The 23385-nt window shown below is 38.4% G+C and overlaps 1 protein-coding gene across 6 annotated transcripts in view; it reads left to right on the top strand.

Annotated features, from left to right (window-relative positions):
• Window positions 1-23385, top strand: part of PLD5 (phospholipase D family member 5) — a 177870-nt gene that overhangs the window by 26143 nt on the left and 128342 nt on the right. Inside the window, exon 1 of one of the 6 annotated variants that reach the window (XM_021275167.4) lies at window positions 12623-12992. The exons of the other annotated variants lie outside the window; for them this stretch is intronic. Coding sequence (XP_021130842.1) covers window positions 12990-12992 — 3 coding nt within the window. The 5' untranslated portion in view covers window positions 12623-12989. Of the gene's footprint in view, window positions 1-12622; window positions 12993-23385 lie in introns of those variants that run through there. 6 annotated transcript variants of the gene reach the window in all.

Genomic DNA, 23385 nt, shown 5'->3' with positions numbered 1-23385 from the left:
ACAAATATATGCAGAAAAGTATGTAAACCATGTCTTTGGGATAGAAAGAGAATCTAAAAAAGCTGCTTTGGATAATTCATTTTATCTATACACTAAGAATCTTTATCTTTTTCTCCATAGTCTCAGGAAACAGCAATAGCCACTTTATATAATATTTAATATGCATTCAGTGGTTGGAAGATGTGAAGTATAGCATTGGCACATCTGCTTATTCTGGTGAGGTCATTTTGTGTTTTTTATCCAATTTAAAATGTAGTTTTGGTTCAAAGTGAGTCGTCAATATATGGTGAACCCGCTCTACCCTTGAAGCTATGTAGGCATCTATTGTCAATATTGCAGTTCTGGGAGCAATAAAAATGCAGAGACTTTGCCTATGGGACTACGTCATAAATAAGTGTTTAGAGACTTGGACTGGCTTCATGGATTATAGGGACCGAGTTGGTCAGATTCTGGGCTCTCTGTTTGACTCAGTCATACTTTATGAACACAGTATAGATGTCTCCTAATCCCACCAAAATTAATTTACTTGTCTGAGAGAATGTAGAAAAATTTTGAGGTTGCCCGTATATTTTTAAGAGCATACTGTATAATAATAGTGATTTGCGTTCTCCACCAGTACTAGGGTCTGTTGTGCTGTGCAGCATCCAAATGCAGTGAGAGACAGGTCTTGTTGTGAAGGCTAAGGAGATGAAATAAAAGCACCGAACGGCAATTTATCTTGCGCAGTTTGTTGGGCTTAGATTGAAATTAGTTCTCTGACTCCCAGCTTGGTGTCCTAGCCACTATATTTTTTGACTTGTCTTTTTTATTGTAAGTGTCTGTGAGATGAGACACCCTGGCCCCAGTTTTCATCTGTCCCTGGCACTTGCACAGACTGTGTCTACAACAACAAATATTCCAGAGCAATAGAAGCAGATTTGCAGAGCAAAATATTTGGTGCTGAGGCTGAGTGTCTGTGCTGCACACATTTGGGAGGGTTAAATAGGAATAGCTGTAGTTTGGTTCTGTTGATTGAATGTCTGTTAGCAGTTTTTGAGTATTAGTTGCACTTCTGAAACATATCTGTAGGTTTAATCTGGGTAAAACTAGTTTGTATATTCCTGGATCACTCCATGAAGCAAACCTAATTTGGGATTGTAGTGGTTGGTCAAGAGGACTTGCACAAGGAGTTGGTGCTCCACATGATAGTTAATTCAAGTGTATATATCTTGAGTAAAGCATGAGTGCTAGTTACTTAATGTGCATTTAATCAGTGTACAAATATTATATGTACCTGTTCCCAGGAACTGTTAGCTTATTACAGAGATAAGAATATTAGGAACTGCCAAGGTCCTCTTCAACAGCAAGTCCATATTCCAGACTTGATTGCTGTGAGTGACAGATGAATCTGCATTGTAAACAAGACACTACAGGAATGTAAGTGTATGGATGTGTACGGATGGCATCAGTGCAGTGTGCAATACCCTGATCAAAGCTTCATCTAAAGCTCTATCACCTTGGAGTTCCCAGCATCAGAAGAGATATAGGGTTTTATAAATTGCTATCATATTTTTTCTGTATTATTAATAAAGTAACCTGTCCTGGAAGTGTTTGTTTCCTACTTGTTGGGATCCAGAGAGGGTTGGCACCTTACCTCCTAGTAAGACTGAGATGGTTAAGAGACTTGCACGTTTACAAAAATACATTCTTGAAGCAAGATAAAATACTAATTTAGACATATCCATCATACAGCCAAAAAATATACTCTTCAGAAAAATGAGGTAGGCCTTATGTTCGCATAATTTTACAAATTTACTTTATGGGGTTGAAGCTTTGGTATGCAGGGTTGAGGAGAATCTGTTGTGTTTTTTTTTTCCCTACACAAATATATATGTATATATTTTTCTCAAATCAAGACTGAGGTGGAGGTTTTTCATTGCTTAGAGGGCTCAGTAAAGCTTTGAAAATAGCCTACTAGAAGGCAGTCAGAAGGTACCTTTCTCTCTCCAATATATAAATAAATAAATATATATAAAACCCACTTTGAAGATTTAATTTTCTGAGACTGCTTTTCATGAAGCAATCAACTTCTCTATTTTGCAACTTCCAGTCTTTTTTCTGAAAAGTATAAAATATCTGAAAAGCATGATAATGCAGTCCTTGAGAAAGATGTTGACACCTCTGACGTTCTTTATTTATCTCCAGATATTAATAGAATATAATTCAAACATAATTTCTCTAATTGTAAAAGGTAAATAAAATAATAAATCAAATGCTCAGAACCATAGAAAGAAGTGTGCAACTCAGTATAGGCTAATTCAAGTTCTTGAATAGTTCCTGCAAACTATGCCAACTACGTTGACATGCTGTGGCTTTGTCTCCGGTTAGTGGTCAAATTATTTATAGCAGATTCAAAGACTGTTACTGTCTTAAGGAAATTACATTATATATTCAGCAAGTTTTATTCTGTTAGCTGCAGAAATGTTATGTGAAATCCTTGTAAATAATGAAGCTGAAAAGAAAATTGCAGCATTCAACAAACAACATAGAGAGCACTGTTGGATACTACTCATGCTGTTTAGTGTACTCTTATGTTTAGTAGTCATAATTTTTGTGAGTTGTCTGAATTTTTTAGTTTCTGATGTGAATTTTCTGTTCTAGGGCTATTTTGTGACCCCAATTTTATATGCAGGTTAAAATTGTTTACTTTTGCATAGCTCCAGTCAAGACCCTTGATCTGGCAAAGGTACACATTTGACATGTCTGATACGTATTTGGTAATACATGGCAAATCATTCTTCTGTGTCTTCAGATCTGTTTTTCCTTTGCCTGCATTTTGAAGTCCAGTATTTTGTAACTGTAGAATTAAACTGCCTCTTTAGGAATGTGTGAGATTTGTGAGTCAACAGTGGAAAGCAGTTGTATGATTTAGTTGTAAAATTTCAGAATGAGAGAGTTGGCCACTTCTCTGCAGGGTTTTGTGCATCACCTGGGAAAGCATGTTCTTAGCATTTTGCAGGTAAATAAATAGCACTGGGGCCTCTTTAATGTGAGGGGTAATAGTTTTATCATCCAAGAGCCATTACCCAAAAGAAGAGAGCAAGAGGCTTAAGATTTTTTTTTTTTTTTTCTTTTATAGCATGGTGGATTCTCTCCATATATTTCTCAGCCCTTAGTTTTTCAGAAGTGTTTTTTTTTGTCTGACAGGTCATACTGGCTTTCTACAAACTCATCGAGTTTTTAGTCATATAAACAAGTGAAACACAGCTGAAATTACTAGGAGCAGCGTGTGCTAAACCAGCAAAGAATTTGGCCAAGAAGGATACCCAGGCCTTAATTACCCTTGGGACTAACTTCAGACACCTTAAAATCGTTAGATGATTAAACCATTAATGAACTTACTCTGTGCCTTCAGTTCAGCTTGACCAGTAATAAGTTAATTAAGTTATTCATTACCCAACATTAAATTTCTGAACAGTAGCTTTCAGCTACTCTGCAGAAATGCGAGTATTAATCTAAATTACCATAAATGCCTGTTATTTCTTTCTTCCTCTGCCAGTGTAGTATAATGACCGCATGCACCAGGCGTGTCATATATTCTTGTTCTGTCTCATGCTTCATCATACAGTGTTTTTAAATTTGGTGCTCAACCACTGTTCCACTGACCAGTCACTTCCTGCTAGCCTGAAGAACATAACTTGTAGACGTGTAGATGATCATCCTTCATCTGGAAGATGATTGGAGAAGTTAAGCTTTTTCTTTTCTTTTTTTTTTTTTTTTTTTTTTATTGATCAGCTCTTTCTCACTCTTGTTTCCATCTTACAGCTATTGATGTCATCTTACCAGCTGACTCCAGGCAAACATTAGAAACATCAAAGAGCAAAGCTGAGAATATCCATGTGTTAAGCTGTATCTGATTTTAGATCATTTACTTCTCCATGGTGTCTTTTGAGTCAGCATCAGCTCTGTGTTGCCTTCAGGGAGATAGCAACATTCTCTCGTGTTAAGACCTTGCAAGTGCAGGAAGCTGCCCAGGTTGCTGCCCTGCTGTCACCTGAAATGACAGTCAACTTTGTTGCAGAAGAGATGTACAGGGTCCAGCTGGGATATATGTAGTCAACCTGCTTCACAGCACCAAATGGTGCTATGTTTTGTGTTTGTGGCTAAGCCAGTGTTGATAAAGCACTAATGTTTTGGCTATTGCTGAACAATGCTTGCAAAGCACCAAGCCTCTGTTTCTCTCTTGTCACCCACAGTGATCTGGCTGGGGTGGGCAAGAGGTTGGTAGGAGGGGATACAGCCAGGACAGCTTACCCAAATCGATCAGCAGTGTGTTCCATGTCGTGCAGTGTTGTGCTTAGCAATAGAAACTGGACGTGTAGAGCAACAAGTGGGGTAGGGGACATGGGGTGTTGCCTTCTGTAGTAGTTGTTGCTGGGCATCATTCTGCTTGGAGGAGGTGCTGAGTCCTTTGGGTCGCGTGCTCTTTTTTTTTTTTCTCCTCTTTGCCTGTTGAGCTGTTCTTATTCAGTCTGTGGGTTTCCATGCTTTGTTCTTCCTGTTCTCTTCCCTGTCCCACTGAGGGGTATAAGAGAGCAAATGGCTGCATGGTGCTTCCTGGCTGGGGTCATCACATCACAGTAGTTTATGTAAGTATAATTTATATACTATTTATGTGCTATTTATTCTACATAATAAATATATATTATGTAAGTGTATTTGCAAATCCGTGGCGACAAGCAACATTGCTTGCCAGATATTTCTTTTGTGTGCCTGTTAGGTCAAATTTAGCTGTATAACACTAGATTGCTAATCTAATTTTCATGTATATGTGCTTTGAATCTTTTGGTCACTGGACTGGCAATTCTGACTATCAGTCTCCAGATTGAGAAAACCTTCTCTTTTTTGGCAACTTGTTTGTTTGTTTTGAACTAGCTATTTGTAGAGTTTATTATGAGACTCTTGACTTCACTTTTCCATAAGTAGGCACCACACATCACTTGCCAAGGAATACTCCACTTTGGGATTCTTCTTTGAATGGATTTTTTTTCTTTTTTTTTTTTTCTTGCTAAAATTTATTTGCCCACAACTAGTTTAGAGAAAATCTTCAGCTGAAATCTTCAGCTGCCTGTCCATCCGTCTTTTAGGAAAACAGCCCATCCCTTAATTCAGTTTCCTCTTTTTATTTTTTTTCCCAACATGGATAGGATTTTGATTAAAGAATTTAGTTCAGAAGCTTGTGCATTTTTTCCAAAAGCCTTTCAAAGACCTTGTTGCTAAAATCAACTCTTCCTTGTTCTACTCTCTTGTACGCTTAGCTGCAAGGGGACTAGATTATCATCTGCTACTATCATCAGATTTTCAGATGTGCTGTCATTTCTAGAGGTGGTTTCTATTAAGCTGTCTGACCACATGCTGTGTCTCTTCCTAAGATGCAATCAGGTCTTTCAGTCTGTTGTTTTGGTGAAAATTGTGGTAATCCTCTAATCACTTTTTCAGAAAGTAATTTTCTCAGAGCGTCAAGAAAACCTGTGGAGTATTGGAGTATTTGTCTCTGCTATCTTTTCCTGTTTCAAGTGCCCTTGTTAATCTCAGCTCTAATACTGATTTATTTTATTATTATTTTTATTTATATGTTGATGTAGTCCTTTCTGCGTATTTCCCACTTTGACTTTTTGAATTGACAGTAATGTACCTGCAGGATTGCATGTGGCTACTTGATAGCATCTGTTTTCTGTTGCTCTTCTGTTTTCACTGTGGGTAGGTGGATGGAGACTGTTCTGTGATATCTAGGGCTTCTTTGATAACCCCGTATTGCACCTCAGGTGACTGCACTGTAGGGTCCGTTCCTGGGCCAAATCCCACTGCTTTTTATTTCCATATTTCTCTAAGACTGTCTCCTCATTTTATCTGCTTAGATTGTCTTTCTCACAGAGCTTATACTGGGTGGAATGACAGCCCATAGGATGGCAGGCCAGGTATGTGTTGATATTAAAATATTCTTTGCTGTTCCTGTTCCATGGCAAAGGGAATCTTGATCTCATATATGTCATTCAGTACTGTGCAGGTCCATTTCTTGCTCATTCTGTGCTAGAGATGTATATAGTGTACATTTAGACTTCTCAAGCTCTCACAAATCTGTGGTAGTCTTTTGCTTGCTTTATTCTTGCTGATAGCCTCTTTTCATTTGGAGGGGGTTTAATCAGTGTCACTTACTTCATTTGGTGTGCTGGTGTCTGGTACCTGAACAAATGCTGGAGCTGTTCAGATGCTTTTGAATTATTTCTTAGGACCAGTTCCTTCACCAAGGATCAGTTGGTGAGGTTCACATGTTGATTTCTGAATCAGAAGTCAGATTGTAGCTGCCACTGAGCTAGTTATGCTGGAAAAAAATTTGGTACTCTCCCAACCCTGTTGCTTCATACAATACCACAATGTCTGTAAGGTACTCTGTTGTCACCATTGGATGACTCTTGGTCACCCACTGCCTTTCTGAGCCTTTTCTTGTCCATATGACCATGCAGTAGTACTCTGCTGTGCCTCTATTTCCTTCAGAGTTTTCCAGAGCTATCCCTTTGTAGCATGTACCTCTGTATCAGGCACCAGCTTTCTGAAGACAGCTTTGTAGGAATGTCACGATTGTGGAAGTCAGACATATAAACCTTTGTCTGTTGTAGCTCTAAGTTCACACCAAACCCTGAATTTCTCCTTGGTACTACTCCTGTTCTCCACTTCTCTCAGACCAGTCTCAACTTAATAGCGGTAGCTTTGATCTTCTTGCCATTATTTTCCTCTTCTATCTGAGTTTGAGACTGGCGTTAGGCAGAGTACTGCAGCAGAATTAAATGTCTTCTATAATACAGGAAAATCATATTACGTGTAACTTCACATGGAAACAAAACTGAATTACATCAACACAGCTAATGTTGTTACATAGGAGACCAAATACGAATATATGTATCATGAGTAGCTGCTTTTAAAATTGGCTATTTTTCAGCGTATATGTTATGTAAGCTTTTGTATAAAAACCTGTTTTATTAAGTACTCACTAGCATATAGCGTGATCATTCTTGCTTAGCTTAATTGAGTTAATTCAAGTGGTTGTTGTAAGATAATGACATACTTCTGCGATTGCTATTTATTCCGTTCGTGGCAAACGGGGCCCGAGCAATGCTGTGCCTCCCTCTCGTGGTGAAAGGGAGAGGAAGAGAACGCCTGGCAGGAGTCGTCTTGAAAGCAATGCGAAAATGAAAGATGCACTCATTTATATCGACACTTAAGTGGTTTCTTCCTGTAGTGAACATGGGCAGGTATTTCTTTGGGAATGGAAGTTACTGGGGGAAATGCTGCTCCATTAACTGGTTTTCTCAGTGGTAGAAATGGTTTGTTTACTCATGAGGTCTTACACTGCTAACAATTTCAGTATTTAAAGTCTGTGTACCATCTTCACGAACATGCATGGAAAAAAGTATTATTTTTTTTTGTCTGGTTAGAAAAAAATAGGAAAAGACTATTTGTATCTGGCTTTTTTAGAAACATCTCTTGAGTTACTTTGTGATGGAAAGATGCTTGGCCTGGGTATTTGGTAAATGTTGCAAAATAATGATCTCTTTTGAATAAGACAGAGACTGGTGCTCAAACCGCTGCTAGAAATTTTGAACCTAAATTTCTCTAAACAAGACTCCTTAAACATCTGCATTTTGCTTTGGACCACAATTACAATTGTGTCCTAATTTCAGTAGTTAGATCAAAGGGTGCTGTGCTGTTCTGAGTCGTTGGGCCTAGATACAGTGTCATCCCCTCTGGTGATGACTGGAGGTGGAAGCCACCCACCCTCTGAATGCAGCTCTGTGCCATGCTCCTGTGCCTCTCCTCCCCGGCCTCCCAGGGTGCTGCAGAGGCTGTGCCGCCGCTGGGCTGCTCCAGGCGTGCCATGAGTAGTGGGTGGCAGGGACTGCACAGCTGTCTTGGGGCTGGTGGGCCTAGCAGCTGCAGGCTTTTGTGGGCAGGAATTCGTGTGCATGTGAGCCAGAGGGATGGGTTTAACTCCATTTTGAAGCTGCTATGTGGCAGAGCTGTTCAGGCGACAGAGGGCTGGGTTTACGCATAGCTGAAGCTGGAGTGGCCCTGTGTGACCCCCTCTGTGTAAGGGTTGGCAGAGAATCCAGTGATCGTTTCGCAGTGGCTGAGGATTGCTTCCTTGGGCACTGAATCAGTGCTCCACAGCAAAATAGAAAAAATCGTTTCTAGGCAGCTGGACTCTGGGAGGCAGCACTCATATGTTTTTGCAGCTGCATCTGATTGATATGAGAACTTTATCTCAAAACTGAAATGTATTTAATGTGACGGCATTTCTTTTGCAGCTTTTCTCAGCTCTTACAATTTTAGCTCTTCCTAAAGAAATATTTTCCCATTATTTTGAAATTTGTAAGCAATGTTTGGTCTTGACAGTGAAAACCCCTCATGGACTGTGTATTGATACTACCCATTTAAATAGCAGGCAGTGGCTTTGGACACAGTCATTGCCCATTAGAGCTAGCACATCAGTTTAGGGTTGGGTAAGGCAAGCAGACTTTACAAAAAAGATGAACTTTTAGGGTCATGCTTCATCCTTTGACTACTACTGAGTAGAGTCTTTACTGGTAAGAACAGCCTTTGTTGTTCTACAGGGGTTCTTGCTCTGTGTTCAAACACTGCTGAAAAATCAGTTGGGATAATGACAGACAAGACCTACAATAAACTGCCAGGATGTTAGAAATTATCTTGACATAATGGGCCTGGTGGTGAAAAGCCCCAGGCAAATGGAGAAGCTGCTATCTGAAGTTCAGTCTTGACATTGCTGTATGAAAATAATGTCGCGATAAAATAGGAGTATGGTTCTTGCTCCCAGAGTAGTAGGTCTTGTGGTTCTGGTCATCTGCCATCTATGCAGAAAGGTAGAAAACAAAGATGTTTGCTGCTGTATCCATCCTGCAGTCTTGTGTATCCATCCCCCCACCATTATGGTAGTTTTTAAGAACCTTTTTCTTTGCTCTAAGACTTTAACGATAAAATCCAGAATTGTGTTGTCTATCTGGCAAGCACAGGCTAAACTCCACACTGAAAGTATATGGGCTTGGATTTTAAGCTACGTGGGTGCTAAAGATTTTGAAAAGTCCTACTGTGTTCCACCCTGGTTTACTGCTTTCCCATTCCTGATTGAATGGAATATCCTTAAAGTGAGAAAATGCATGTGACTTTCTGTACAGATAATCATGATGGATTTATACCTTTTCTGAGTGAAAATTTTTGAGAATAATTAGGGGAAAAAACATATTTTGTGAAATATTAAATTATTTATAATTCAGACTTTTATTAATTTCCTCTTTTGTGTAGGTGCTTTTGAAGTTGTACATTTGGTTTTGTGATGCTTAGAATTCCTGTAGACGGCATAACCTAGTTCATCTTTGTTCTGTGAAGTCAAATAATAGTGCATACATTTGTCTTATTACTCATTAGAGCTATGATTTATATTTAGCTGTTCATAGCAAAACGTCCATTGGTCTTTTCGTTATTTATTACAATCTAGGGAGAGAGATGTTGCTTCACAATGCTGGTGACAATTTGGACAGGCTTACAGGGTGTGCCAAAAAAAATTGTCACTGCGTGTCCTGTTTGGCTTTGCGGCATCTCAAGCAAATCCAGAATGACTCAACAGTTCTGTATTTAATTTTTCTAGGACTTTTCATTTAATGAAAATTTGAGATACTTTCCCCCCCCCCCCCCCCCCTCCATCCTGTCTTAAGGCATCAATGAAATGCCAAAATAAAAGAAATTCTACCAGGGCAAAAATTCTTTGATCAATTGCTGTGTTTGGTACCTCTTTATACAGCTGTTCAGTTGTTGCAGACTGAAAGCTCTAGTGTTGAGGCTTTGGGTGCTGCAGAGAACATGCATGCATGCATGCATGAAGGCAGGAGTAGATCTGACAATGAGATATTTTCATCACAAAAATCAGATTGCTTTGATCAAAACTTTAGCATGTCAGCCAGCCTCAGTCTGAGATCCTTGATCATTTAGAGCATCCAGGGATTTCCTTTTGTCATTGAAAACATTAATGCTCAAGGAAAGCTGCCTAAGTAAATGTTTTTACTATGTGGGCTGCTACAGGTGCTTGAAGTGGTCAGATGCCTTTTAGAGCTTTGATCTCACTTTTGAAATGGCCTCTAAAGCATGGGGCTCCTGATCACAGTTACTCTGCTGAGAGTAAAGTCTGGCAATATACACCTGCCCTTGCATGAGAAGGCTGAAAGCAGTCAGCACAGGATTAAGTTAAGGGTTTTAACTCAAACCTGGGGGAAGGTGATTTCTTATAAAAAGGAGAAATTATAGACCTGTTCAGAAAATGTAAGTTCCCCTTTGTGTGTGGATCCTTTGTCAGTGTAAGGCAAAGAAAGTATTTCATCTTTAAGGCTTATCTAGATGTAAAAATTGAGGTTCAAGTTTAAGGTATTGCATTTATACCATCATATAATTTTTACCATGTGGACACTCAGCATGTATGTTGGAAGGAGTTTAAGTGAAAAAGATGACCTTTTGAAGCAAGAGTGCTAATGTTAAAGTAAGTCTATTAACTTGAATATTTTTTATGCCTGTACAGTTGTATTGATAGTGCTTGTTCTGTGCAGAAATATCTTTTAGTTGAGTTTAGGAGATTATATTTGCACTTGAATTTTGGAGGTGTGTTTTAATTATGAGAAGATGGTGACAGAATTCACTCTGAAATCTGTATGCATTCAAATAATTCTTAACCGTTCATTAACAAAATAGAAGCATCCTGGCTGCCTTGCCTGAGAGGCAGGCTTCAGACTGTGAGGTTTGTATGTATGCATAGTGGGTCATATCACCCCACTTCATACAGACTTACCGCAGAAACCCACACAGGCAGGTGGTGGCTGCATGTCTTCATATTCAGCATTTGATCGCTATCCCAATAAATATCTTTTTGTGAATTTGTGTCCATTAACTGCCCAACCCATGTGGCTGTATGAGTTGTTTCCCATCCCTGCCTAAGTTGTGGTGTGGCACTGGGCACTTTGCAGTGCAGCTGCTGCTCCTTCCTTGCATGCTGTTGAAACTGCTTATGGCAAAGTTCCTGTGGACAGCTTTCTGGTCGAGTAAAAAAGCCAGTCCTCTGTTCTGATGTCCTGTAGCAGAGTGGCTATCTTAGGTACTGTTGCCCATTTTCTTTGTGAAATTATGTCTGTTATCAGGGAAGCAGAGCCTATTTTCCCTATTTTTTCCCACTTGTATTCTTAATCATTCTTTCCATGCCTCTTTCCACTCTATCTTGCTGTGTTTTTTAGGGGTTGAACTGTAGTTCCTTTCTTTTATTCATTTGTACCAGATGCTCTCATCTGTAAATGTAATCAAATTCATCTTTGTCATAAAGATTTGAAAATATGTCTATTTCAGACCTTTCTTCTTCAACCAGAACTGAAGAGAGTTTTTTGTGGCTATTGAGCTAGACACCTAGCTAAAACAGACCTCCTGTAAACTCCTCTACTTCTGCTTCCTTGGCACACTGGGAAACAACCTATCTCGCCATGATGTCTGTAACATATATGTCACTTATTGCTTTGATCTTTATCTGTGTTCAAAAATCAATGTCAGTGTTATTGACATCAAAATTTTATTTATCTTATTTTAAAATAAGTGCACTGCTGTTTCAGCAAAGAATGTAACTTTCCATCCAGCTTTCTTCAACTTGCTTCCCAATTAGTCCATCATCCTTTTTCTTACTTTCCTTCAGGTCAGACATGCGTTGTCACACACATTCAAACAGATCCTGTGGAAACTGTTATTGTATCCTGTTACAAAAAGATGTGAGCATCTTTTCTGAATTTCTTTTTCTTCCTTACACAGAGCATGGTCTTAACTTTCCTGGACCTTTATGAACTCTCAGTCATGGCAGAAGTATCACTCCATCCTCTTTCATCCATTCATCAAAATTTCACACAATGATATGCTTGCTCCTTGGGAGAATCTCCAAGGTAGGATCCTCAGCAGACTATGGAGGCTTTCTCTAAAATTCCTTTATTGTAATGCCCAAAAAGGCTTGGAAATGGCCAGGTTGCTGGGGTATTATTGTAAGTACCTATTAAACTAGACGTTATTATCTGGTTTTTGTGTCCCTAGCTCAGCAGCATCCTGGGCTGTTACTGGGAACACCGAGGCTGTTATAATATGAACTAAGTAATTAATCATAGTCACAGCATTGCAGAGAGATTTTCTGTGGTGTGTATTTTTGAGAGGGATGGGTGTAGAAGTGTGTGGTAGAAGTGTGTAGTAGAAGTGCTGCTTTGATCATTTTATCCATTTGGAACTTACCACCTTGTCTTCACTAAGAAAAAGTGTTTTATAAAAAAGCCAACAAAGAACAACCACATTGCAAATAATCCTTAGTAATCTGGAGGGGCATTTGGCTGCCTCACAAAAACACTGTGTGTTTTGGCAAAGTTAAGAGCTTTGCCTTAGGAAGATCCATGTTTGGAATAACAGGGTGTGTTGCAAGTCAAGATTCAGGTATCTTGGCAGAGATGCATGCGTAATCTGGCATGATGCCTGTCTGCACTGTGCCTAGCTGTAGCAAGTGCTAAAGTCCCTTGTGAACAATATATGAATCTCATTTTGAAGGGGGAAAAAAAAGAGGAGGAGGAGGAGGGAAGAGGGAGCCAGGATTTATTTTAACATTTAGTGGATATAAAAAACAAGTATCAAGAAGCAAAACATTTTTGTGAAGCATTTGCTGTGAAAATTCTGCAACTTCTTATTGCAAACCTCTTTATTGCTTGGATTGGCTGATTTCCAGAGCATCAAGGCTAGGAATTGAGGGACTGAAATATAATCAGTGGTGATACATTTTAACCACATAAAACATTCTCTGCTTCCAAAGCCTCCGGTGTCTCTAGTAAGCAGTGCAACAGCTCCTTGCTGCTGGACTCCAGAGACGGGGAAAATATTGGATCAGAATGGTAAGAAGCTCTTTACTTTTCACCAGCTGTGGATTATTACTTAGAAAAGAATGCTTAAAAGGTGATGATGAAATTAGTAGGGAAACAGTATTTAAACCAAAAACAGTGTGTGAGATATAGTGGCATTATCAATGTTTTGCTGGATAAGATCAGCAAAGCAACTTGGTGACAAATATCTTTGGCACTGAACATATTGTACAGCTTATATAAAATCTTTTAAAATTGGGAAAGACTGCTGACTAGAACTGGATGTAAAATGTAAGCCTGTCTACTTGTTCCATTGCAGAGGGACAGCTGCATGGGCTTTTAATATAATTTTACATTAATTACCACTGACAGAGACTTTATTCATAAAAAACATGAATAAACCTGTGCTGATTGCTTATGTAGGTTGCATGTTTACATATTGTCTTTTAGGTGTTTTGTTTGTTTGTTTTAAAGAACAGAAATGCTTAGTAGCTACCTTTTTACTTTTAGGGAATTATGAAGTTTTTATTTTCCCGGGTCTTCAATTTGTGAAGACCTGTCAGTTATGTTGTGTTTCTCTAGTGTTAGGGGGGGAAAAAAAACAAGGAGAACTTCTTGGGATACTGATTTTATTCTCTGAAATGATTTAAATATTCTACCGTAAATATAAAAACAATAGAAGTAGAATATAAAACACATGAATATAAAATTTGAAATTATTATAAATCAATACCAATGTTACTAGTAGTTTAAACAATGCCTGAAGATGTAATAAATTATTATTATTATTATTATTAGATATTAAAATATTGGTGGGTGGAAATGCATATCTGGGTACTGTTTACTCCCAAGAATCATTGTCAAGACTGGGTTTAATGCATATTTCAATTAAAAACAACCAACAATCTCCTATATGGGAACTCAGCCATTCATTTTAAGTGCATTCTGAAGTCCAGGAATGCATTGATTATGAAATTACAGTGCGTCAGGGTGAAAGGAAAACAAATTACTAAATAAGTCTGGAGAGTACTGAAATATGCTTACTTGACAGCCCAGCTGATGTGTGGGAAATTATTCTCTTTGTGATTCAAATGGTAGCAGAGAATTTTAAAAGAGCAACTATGGGAGTTTGAAAAGTGTACAGCAGATGTGAAACTATGTCTGATTTCCTATTTTTCGTCTTTCTGTTGTATTTGTTGTTGCTCAGCAGTATAAAAGCTGGAATGGAAGAGCTAAAACCATCCCTGAATGCTGTCTGATCTTTTGCTATTCTAAGTGGTTTACTGTGTAGAGAGAAATTAAATACTGAAATACAGTAAATAGTAAATTGTTATCTTGGCCTATATGCTCCAGGTTATGACTGTAAACACATTGTGATATATTAAAATTTATGTTTTCCTTCTCAACATGCACCATAGATTAGGAAATCAATAACTGAATGGAAACCAGGCTTAAGCTTCTTGGAAAGATATTAAGTATGAATCTAAGCATTATCATTTTTTCTACTACTAGTTTCTTGTCAAAAATGCCCTATGTTGAATATACATTAAATACTGCTATGTATTAAGTACTTCTGTAGTACTGGGGAGACTTTAGAATAATGTTTTTTATTCTCTGAAAACAAAGTGCTCATAGTTAATAATGCCTCTTTTCAAAATTTTGGTGCAGGAAAGGATTGGAGACAGGAGATCTGGCTGCGTTTTCTCATTATGAACACTGAACTTGATGAATTACAAATGAGGTTAAATGTATTTCCAGGTGTGTGTTTTTGTAGTTCCTATACAAGTCAAATGCAGATATCCTTTACAGCAAATTAAGGAAAACATTCCCTTCTAGAAACAAAAGCATTCATGTACTGCCATGTGTTTGCTCTTGATAAAGTTTAAGCCAAAGTAAACTTGCTTTGTGACCTGCTTGACATGGATTAGTTAGGTAATTAGTGCAGGCAGATCACAAGGGATCTGTTTCTTTCAGTTTGGATTGCTTGGGAAAGGATCTTGCATATGCTGGTGGTAGGGCAAGGGGTGGCAGTAGAAGAGAAAAATGAATCTCCCCTATCCCCCAAATGAAGAACCCTTAACAATAGTCAGCCATGTAATAAATGGCTCATCCAGTCCAAATCGAACAGCCTCTTATGATTTTAACATGAGAGGAGTTCTTTCAGAATGCAAATACTCAGTTGTTACAGAGGGGTTAGCACTGCAAACTGTCAAATGCGTTAGAAACCTAGGTTTAATTATTCAAAATATTTTTTGTGAATAGCAGCAAAAAATAGTAATGTACAAGGCTTACTGGAAAAATTGGGAGATTGTAAACATAACTATTGTAGCTATAACTTCTAATGAAATGTGATCTAGGATTACTGCAAGAGAAGTTGGGTACAGTGAAGTTTAAGTGTCTTTTTAGTGTAAAATTTAACAAAAAAAGCAAACCCACAAAACAACAATCTCAACAATTAGATATAAAATTCATACAAATGAATTTGGGTTAAATACTTCTTAAAAAATCCAAATGTCTAAACTGAAGTCCAATGATCTGCCTGAAAATATAATCTTGTATTTTAAAATACTGCTATATGTATTTGAACTATATTTCACACATAGGGGAATATGAGGGGGAACAATAGCTTTGTACCTGCTATGAACTTGACTCAAAGTTTGGTAATGTCCTCAGATTTTACAGTTCTAGTTGTTTGCTTGTTCTCCTGCCACCTTCTTGGTAAAAACAAAAACACGGTGTGTCCATTCATGCTGGCTCTCACAATACTACTGCTGAACGGACTTAGTCAAAAAAGAAAAAAATCTAATACAGTACAGTTTTGTTAAAATCACAGATTTTGTGTGCTTAGTGCTAACTTACATGCCTCAACTAACTTTTGGCACAGTTTTGTTCAGGTGATATGCTATAGTTGTGGGGCAAGCTGTTTACCATGCCAGCAAGTTTGTGCACCATACGTAGAATGAAGTACACACTTTACATGCTCCATAAATACTGTTTATGTAGAGGAGGAAAAAGATAAGCACTCTGACCTTTAATTGAAATGTAATGCTGAAATATCTCCAGGTATATACTTGAGTTTATTTATAATGAACAGAGCGTGTGTTTTGAAATCTCAACATCCATGTTTATGGAGCCTGAATACTTTCAGTGAACAAAATGTGACAGAAACAAGGTTACAAAGGTTTATGCAAGGATTTATACACTGGAATAGTGCTTTTTGTTTGTCTTTTGTTGTTGTTGTTTTGTGGTGGTGGTGGATTTTTTTTTAAGTTGCTTTCCTTTTGATTCATTATCAGTATACTCCACATATCAAGTTTAGCTCCCTGAAATCCATGTTTTAAATTGTGCCATTACACTGGCAGCACAACATAAAATGAGATGTTTTCAGGGAGTTATAAATTATTTGCTGTGGTTTACATAATGTATTAGCATGTCTGCTGTGTCTGTTCAAGACAGGGTTTTATTCCTTCATCTGGGTAATATACAGAGAAACTATTAAGAAGGGATGCTTTTAGCCTTATTCTGTCCTGTTGGCTTTTATCCTGTCATGCCATCAACAGGGAAGGCAGGGGAAAAGGTCAGTCTGGTCTCTAGGTGAAATAATTAAAGGGAGCAGCTTCCTGAGAAATAGAGCTGAAGTGAGACGGTGGGTAGATAACACCTATTTTTTTTCTGCATCTGGTGATGTTTGTATTAGAGCATTTGCACTAATTTTTAAATATCAGGACAAGACTGCTGCCGGTATGTGTTATGACTATCATAACAATGATAGTTTTGCTGCACATAATTGCTCACGTACATCATGACCTTATTGAGAATACTGCAGAAAATTAAGGTTGAGGCTTAGAGTGGACCTTCTATGTAAACTAAAAATAAAATAAAATAAAATAAAATAAAAAGGCTGGGAGAAGACAGAATGGTATTGACAACTCTGTAACAATTGATAGCATGGAGATGTAAGAGGAATCAGTTATGGAGCTGTGCACTGAAGGATGTGCTTCCAGTGCTTGTGTAAGGAGTGTGCTCTGGTCAGATCTGAGGCTGGTTAGCGTGCTGGTGGGAGGCTCCTGCACAGTTTGGCTGGATTTCCAGGCTTGCTCCACTGCACAGCACAGCGATAGGAAGCTCTGTACCTCTAGCTCTTGCACTTAGTTTTCAGTCTACTTGGTATCTCAGTTAAGAAGATTTTCTTTAAGTATGTTTTCCAACATGGCTGTGTCATCTGGGGATACAGCTGTACAGTGAGCTCTATTTATCGTGTAATAATGTAGTGAAGAACTCTGAGACAAGTGTCATCTACTGCCCTGGGGCTGTGCCAGGAGCTCTGCTTCCCCTCAGCTCACCAACATACACCTCCTTTATATAGCTAAAGATTTTGGATCCATGAAGATTTGGAATGAGACTCAAAGCCAGAAGGAAGTTTTTTCAACTTCTGGTGTAGATCTTCATTCAGTTGAAGAGGGAGACAAATATTGTGTTGAAACCCACAGCTCTTCTGCCTCCATTCCCATAGCAAGATGGCTTTAACTTGGCTGTGCTGACCTTTCGGGTAGGTCGGAGATGTTTGAGGACTGTGTGTTGGAGTCCTTTCTCCCCATTATGTGATGCGATGTGGCTTTCCTCCTTGACACAGGATAGGAGATGGTGCACGTGTGTCAGTCTACCAGACTAGAGACTGCTGACTTGTTTTTTCCTATACTGGGCATATGACATACACATATATTGTAACAAGAAGAACTCTGTGGCAATATAATGGTACTTATTTGGTCATAAGATAACTGAGAGTGGAGACTCATTTGGAAAAAATGGCAAGGAGAAGGATGCTGTAGAACTGTACCTCTCTCATTTTACTTCTACCCTGACAATATCTGTAATAGCTTTTGTTCTGGTTCTTCATGTTCAGTAAGGAAAATCTTTATAACGTCATGCAGATTTTATCAGCATTAGTTCTGGAGAGAAATTTACAGAAGTTTTACAAAACTTACAAAAGATATATAGTTTATTTGGCCCAAACACGCTGTCAGAGATAACTGAGTCCTGAGTAACTGAGGAGCCACTCTGTAGACCTCTGAGTCATTCAGGTAAAAATAAAAAATCTTCCATTGACTGAAACTAGCCTGCAAAACTGGTCAGAAAATGTGTTTATGATCTTTTTTTTCTCTTTTCATTGGAAAAAAGATGGGACTAATTTTAGATAATACTGAAGAACTCCGTGATGAAAAGTTCCTGTAAGTCAATTTGGCTTTGTTAGGTTATAAAATTTATTGCTTGCACTGCTGTTAATTTTCTTATTTTTCTCTTTAAAGGTTTGTCAAAAGTGATAGGCATGTTAGAAAGAAACCTTCTTTATGCTTCTGTTCATTCCACTATTACAGAGGATCAATCACAAAAGCAGCAGTTATATCTAATAATTCTTCCCCTACAGCACAGTTAGAGAGAAAATTGGCTTTCTTATACATGCAAAGCATGAGAAAATGGATTCTATGTGAGGGATGAATACAGCACACTAGGAATGCTACAGGCAAAATATATTGTAGTCTCAGCTCTCATCTGTTTGCTGCAGAAGCCATCATGAAATGTTAGCTGCTTCCTCTGTGTATACTTGGGCTGACTGTGGGCTGCATCTCAGTTGTGCCTCAGTGTCGGTGTGGCCCGGTAGCCAGCAAGTGATGGGCAGTTCCTTCTCCACCTGTGCCTCGTGTACTTTCAATTTCAAAGTCTTTCATGTATTTGTCGTCCAAGCCTAATTTCTTAGTTTGGGCTCTAATAAGTTGCAGAAGATTTTGAAGGACTGAGTCTTGGAAGAATCTTTAGTCTTAGTGGTGGATTTCGTGACTTGGAATTGGCAGGTAACTTGTATTGTTAGGTCCCAAGGAGAAAGGTGGCCATGATTTTGGATGAGAAGTTTGTTGGAAGGAAAAAACAGGAACTGTACAGCATGTGCCTTTGCAGAAAACGGTTGTTTGTTCTTGTCTTTAAGAAAAACAATTACCTCCATGGGATTAATGCACAAAACTCTTACCAAGTGAGTGTTTAGGTATTTCACTTCACACGGGGAGCAGTGCTGCAGCCTAATAGGACATATGCGTATACAGCAAAGTGCCTGGGAAAAGCCAACAAATGTCAGAGCGTACCAGGATAAACACAAATCTTTCTACTCTGTTAGTTTTGGATCTCCTTAAAATCATCATGAATGCAAACAAACTAACTGAAAAAAAAAAAACATTCATGATGCTGTGAAACAAAAGAGAGAACTTTCAGTTTCTTAACTGTATTATAGCAGGAAGCTTATTATACAGTACTTTGGAACTTATAAGCTTATGACTTTGTGTTACGTTAATATCTGTAGTCCTTTTTGGCTTGTTTGTATGTCATACATCCTGCAAATGCTGTGTCTCTCTTATACATTTGCTAAAGTTGGCTTCACAGTTGATTAGACTCTCTTTTTAATAAAAGGAAATGTAAAAATATTTGTAGCAGAATCTGAAGGGTGAATAAATGTTAAAAGACTGCTGATGAATGTTGATGTAGAATGCCCTTAATAGTCTTACTATTTGTAGTAGCCTTATGATTTCTCTAGTGTGTGTTTATGGAAGTAGTACATTTGCTGTGGATCATTTTGATGGTCCAAAACCAGTGAAATATTCACCATACTGTGACACTGTTGATGGTAGTGGGGAAGCACTTATATTATTCCAGTCAGAGACGGGGAGAGAGTAGGAGGATTTTTCAGGAACAATATAATTAAATGCATGTATGTAAAAGATACCTGCAAGGTGATGCTTGAGAAAGTACATAATAGAAATGGATAATTATAGGGAAAAAAATACTTCTCTGGAGTTGTAGTATGTGTTATTAATTTTTCTAGTGGTGTAGAGTTTTTTCTGAATATTTTGTTTCCTACCTGTAAAGTACTATTTTTTCTAGTAGTCTTTGTCTCTTTGGAAAGGAATTTCAGATCAAATTGTTATTGATATATTATTCTGTGGGAATTTTAATATAGAATTAATACAGGCCACTATTGTCAAAGTTTGTTTCATAGCTTAAAAATCATTTGCTTTTGCAGAAATATGGGGACTATGAAAGCTTTCTGAAGACATTGATTTTCCTGTCTATTTATTACCCTTTAAATTGTGTACGTGGCTGTCACTGTTACCAGATCATACCCATTTTTCTTTAAAGAATGTCCAGAATAGGTGACAGTATTAATTCACCTGCTGCTAAATCCTATGATAACTTAGAAAGTAATTCAGAGGTGACTCAGACATCTGATATGGAAACAAAGTCAGTTCCTTAGGGCTAAATCTTGTGAGTACTTACTACTGCGTATGGTGTGTTGTGACTTTTCTGGGATTAATCACATCCTAAACAGTCAAAAAATAGTTCCCACTACTCTTTCATTTTCCGTGGGAAGAAAAAACTTCAGTGGATCTTGTTTGTTTTAACCATCTCCAAATAAAGCCATAGGTGGTGTGTGTGATGACTTTTACTCTAAGACTGGACAGCTTAGACACACCTGGAAAAACTCTTGGCCAAACCCCTCGTAGTAGGCTATGCTCTTTGTGCTGCCCAAGAAACCTTCAACAGGAAGCACCCGTGTGTCTGGAGGGTGCTGGGTGCATTGGCCCTCAGCCAGGCACTGCTGCCAGGAGGGCCTGGGCCAAGACCTGTGCTCGTCCCCTGCCCCTGCCTGCACCCACCACCAGTGAGTGTTTCGCCAAGCAAAGAGGTTGCTTCATAATATTTTGCTTCCACACCTGACAGAAGAAGAGCATTGGAAAGCATGCTGTGGCGATTGCTTTTTACTATAATTTATTTTGGAGAGGTTTCATTGGTGCTATCAAATGACTTTACTCAACTGGTGTTTAAAAACCAAAAACTGGTGCAATCCATGGCATTGCTGAAATGGTTGGACCATATGCAATCCATAGCTGAAAAATGGGAGCTTAGCCATTGCTCTCAGTTTTAAAGACAGGCTCATTTAATCTTGCTTCCCTGCAAACTTTTATTACTGAGAAAGAGTTAGTTTAGGTTATTGCAACTGTCTTTCTGCCATGCTGAGACAAGGTGTGATTACCAGAGCTGTGCATGCAGCTGAGCATTCTTACCACCTTTTCTGTGTTGCAGTGTCGTGTGCTGCACAGAGAGCAGCAGGGGTTTTTGACCTCACTGCATCTTAGCAATTGGGGAAAGGTAGGTGGATTCAATATATGTTAATTTCAGCAAAATTCCAACCCAAACTATGAAGCCATATTTCTATTAGGTTTAAGAGGAATCATAACACAAACCTGTACAACAGGCTGACTTTTTTTAAATAGGTGCTGTTGTTTTTAATGGTCAAAGTGAAATCCGTAGCAAAATATGGCAGACTTGCAGAATCTAGACGTGGAGATCCTATTCTGACCTCACAGAGGTCTCTTGTATTTTCAGTAGTGACATGTGTATCTTCTGTTGAGTTTCAGATCTCAGACTATGTTGTGTAAATGTGTATATATTTTTTAAATCAAAAGCATAATTTCTGAATGGACAGTACTCTCTGGGGAAATGGATACAAGACAGAAGACGGTGCTTTGCTTTAAATCGTTACTACCTTTAGGGCTTGGCACTCACCAGGCAGCAGTGAGAAGCATATCATTTATTGTGTTATAAACGCTCTCCTATCTTAAATTCTAAAATAGTTGCTTCCTGGAGGAGGCTTGGAATATACACTGATGTACCTGACAGTTAATTAAAATTCAGTGTTGTTTGTTCTTGCTTAAATTAGTGAAGAAAAGCTTCTAGGAAATACCATAGAGAATTAACATTCAGAAGATTTCAAATTATTTTGAAAGATGAAAATTCCCATGACTCTATCCCTTAAAGAGTTGAAACATAATTCAGATGCATCTTTACCACCTGTCACTTGTTGGTGTTTTTTTTTGTTGTCATTGTTGTGGTTTTTTTCATTTTTAGAGTGTGTATTCTCTCTCTGTCTCTCTCATAAATAAATAAAAGGAGTGAACTGCAGAAGAATCCTCTTTTTTTCATGTGTGTGTGTGTGTTTTTTGTTTGTTTGTTTGTTTTTTTCCAACAGGTTATTTTCTGATTTCTTGTTGGTGAACTACATGCACATGCTATTTCTACTATAGCATTGTAACCCACCTGGACAAATGCATACTTAGTGGGAATCCAGTTGTTTTGTTCAGTTACACCAGGAACTGGCCAGCATGTTGTACAAAACAGAGAAAAACATGTATAATAGACTTTGTCTGTAAGGAATGTGAAATCACTGATTAGCTGCTTAATTCCATTTTCCTTCACATGTACATAGCCTCCTACATAGCAAAAGATGCAAAAAAGTATTGAAATAAGCTTTAAGCTAAGACAATTAGGTCTCCAGATGTCTGGTTCCTCGGTTTAGAAAACTGCACAAGAGCTTATCTATTCCTGAAATAAAAATGATTTAGTCCAAAACCTCTTTCATGATTGCCCATCTGCCAGGGTGCGCATTTCATTTTTCATGTGGTAAATAAATTTCAAAGTAATTTTTTAAGTCATTGCTGTAGGGCTCATTACAGAGATTTCGTGCTTGCAGATACTGACAAACAGAAAGCCAAAAAGATGTGCAGTGCACGCAGAGCACCCAGACTGGGCTTGTGAGGCGGGAAGCCCACCAGGATGAGGGGAGTAGTCCAGTGGATTTATGCAGGGAGAAATAACCACATGACCTGTGTCATTTCTCTGTTCCCCCTTTCAAGAAATGCAGATACATATAGAGGGCGATGAGAGAGGCCATTTTCCAAGCTTTCTTATCAGGTTTGTGCCATTAATTTTCCCCTAAAGTCAGACACTCAGATTTTAAGCTCTCCTTTCATATTATGTACTCTAGTACTGCAAGCTACTTTTGTGCCTGCATTTAGGTAGGCAGACATCTATTCTCAGTGCTTTAAATTTAGAGTCTTACCTTGTTCAGATTTTTGAAAGGTCACTTCTGCTGACAGGTGGTGGGTGCTGATGAATTGTCAGGTCGGGCCCTTTCTGTACTTCATCCTGAAGTCACAAAGGAGAAGAGGAGTCTTACTGAGTTTATATTCCCCAAACTGTGGCCTGTCTCTTCTCTACTTCACTAGAGGTGCAGTTAATCAAAACAACTGCAGCTCAAAACACCTGGAAGTTGTGCAACTCTTAAATGTCTAAATGTAAATTTAAAAATCTAATTTTAAGCAGGCAGATTTGATCACTTTGCTCTTGGTTACCCAGGAAACCAGTTAATTACTATGCATTCGCTTCAGCAGTCTGCATGCAGCTTTTAAAACATTTTATTATAATTTTTCTTTTATTTTGTCTTAAGCTAGTGTTTGTAGAAAGGGCTGGCTTGACAGCTCTGGCAAATGAAATAGTCTGCCTGCCCACGGACTATGTGCTCCCTAGACAGTGGCAGTCCAAA

This window comes from Anas platyrhynchos, chromosome 3, assembly GCF_047663525.1.
Source record: "Anas platyrhynchos isolate ZD024472 breed Pekin duck chromosome 3, IASCAAS_PekinDuck_T2T, whole genome shotgun sequence".
Taxonomy (NCBI): Eukaryota; Metazoa; Chordata; class Aves; order Anseriformes; family Anatidae; genus Anas; species Anas platyrhynchos.
This window is presented reverse-complemented; position numbering and strand designations above follow the sequence as displayed.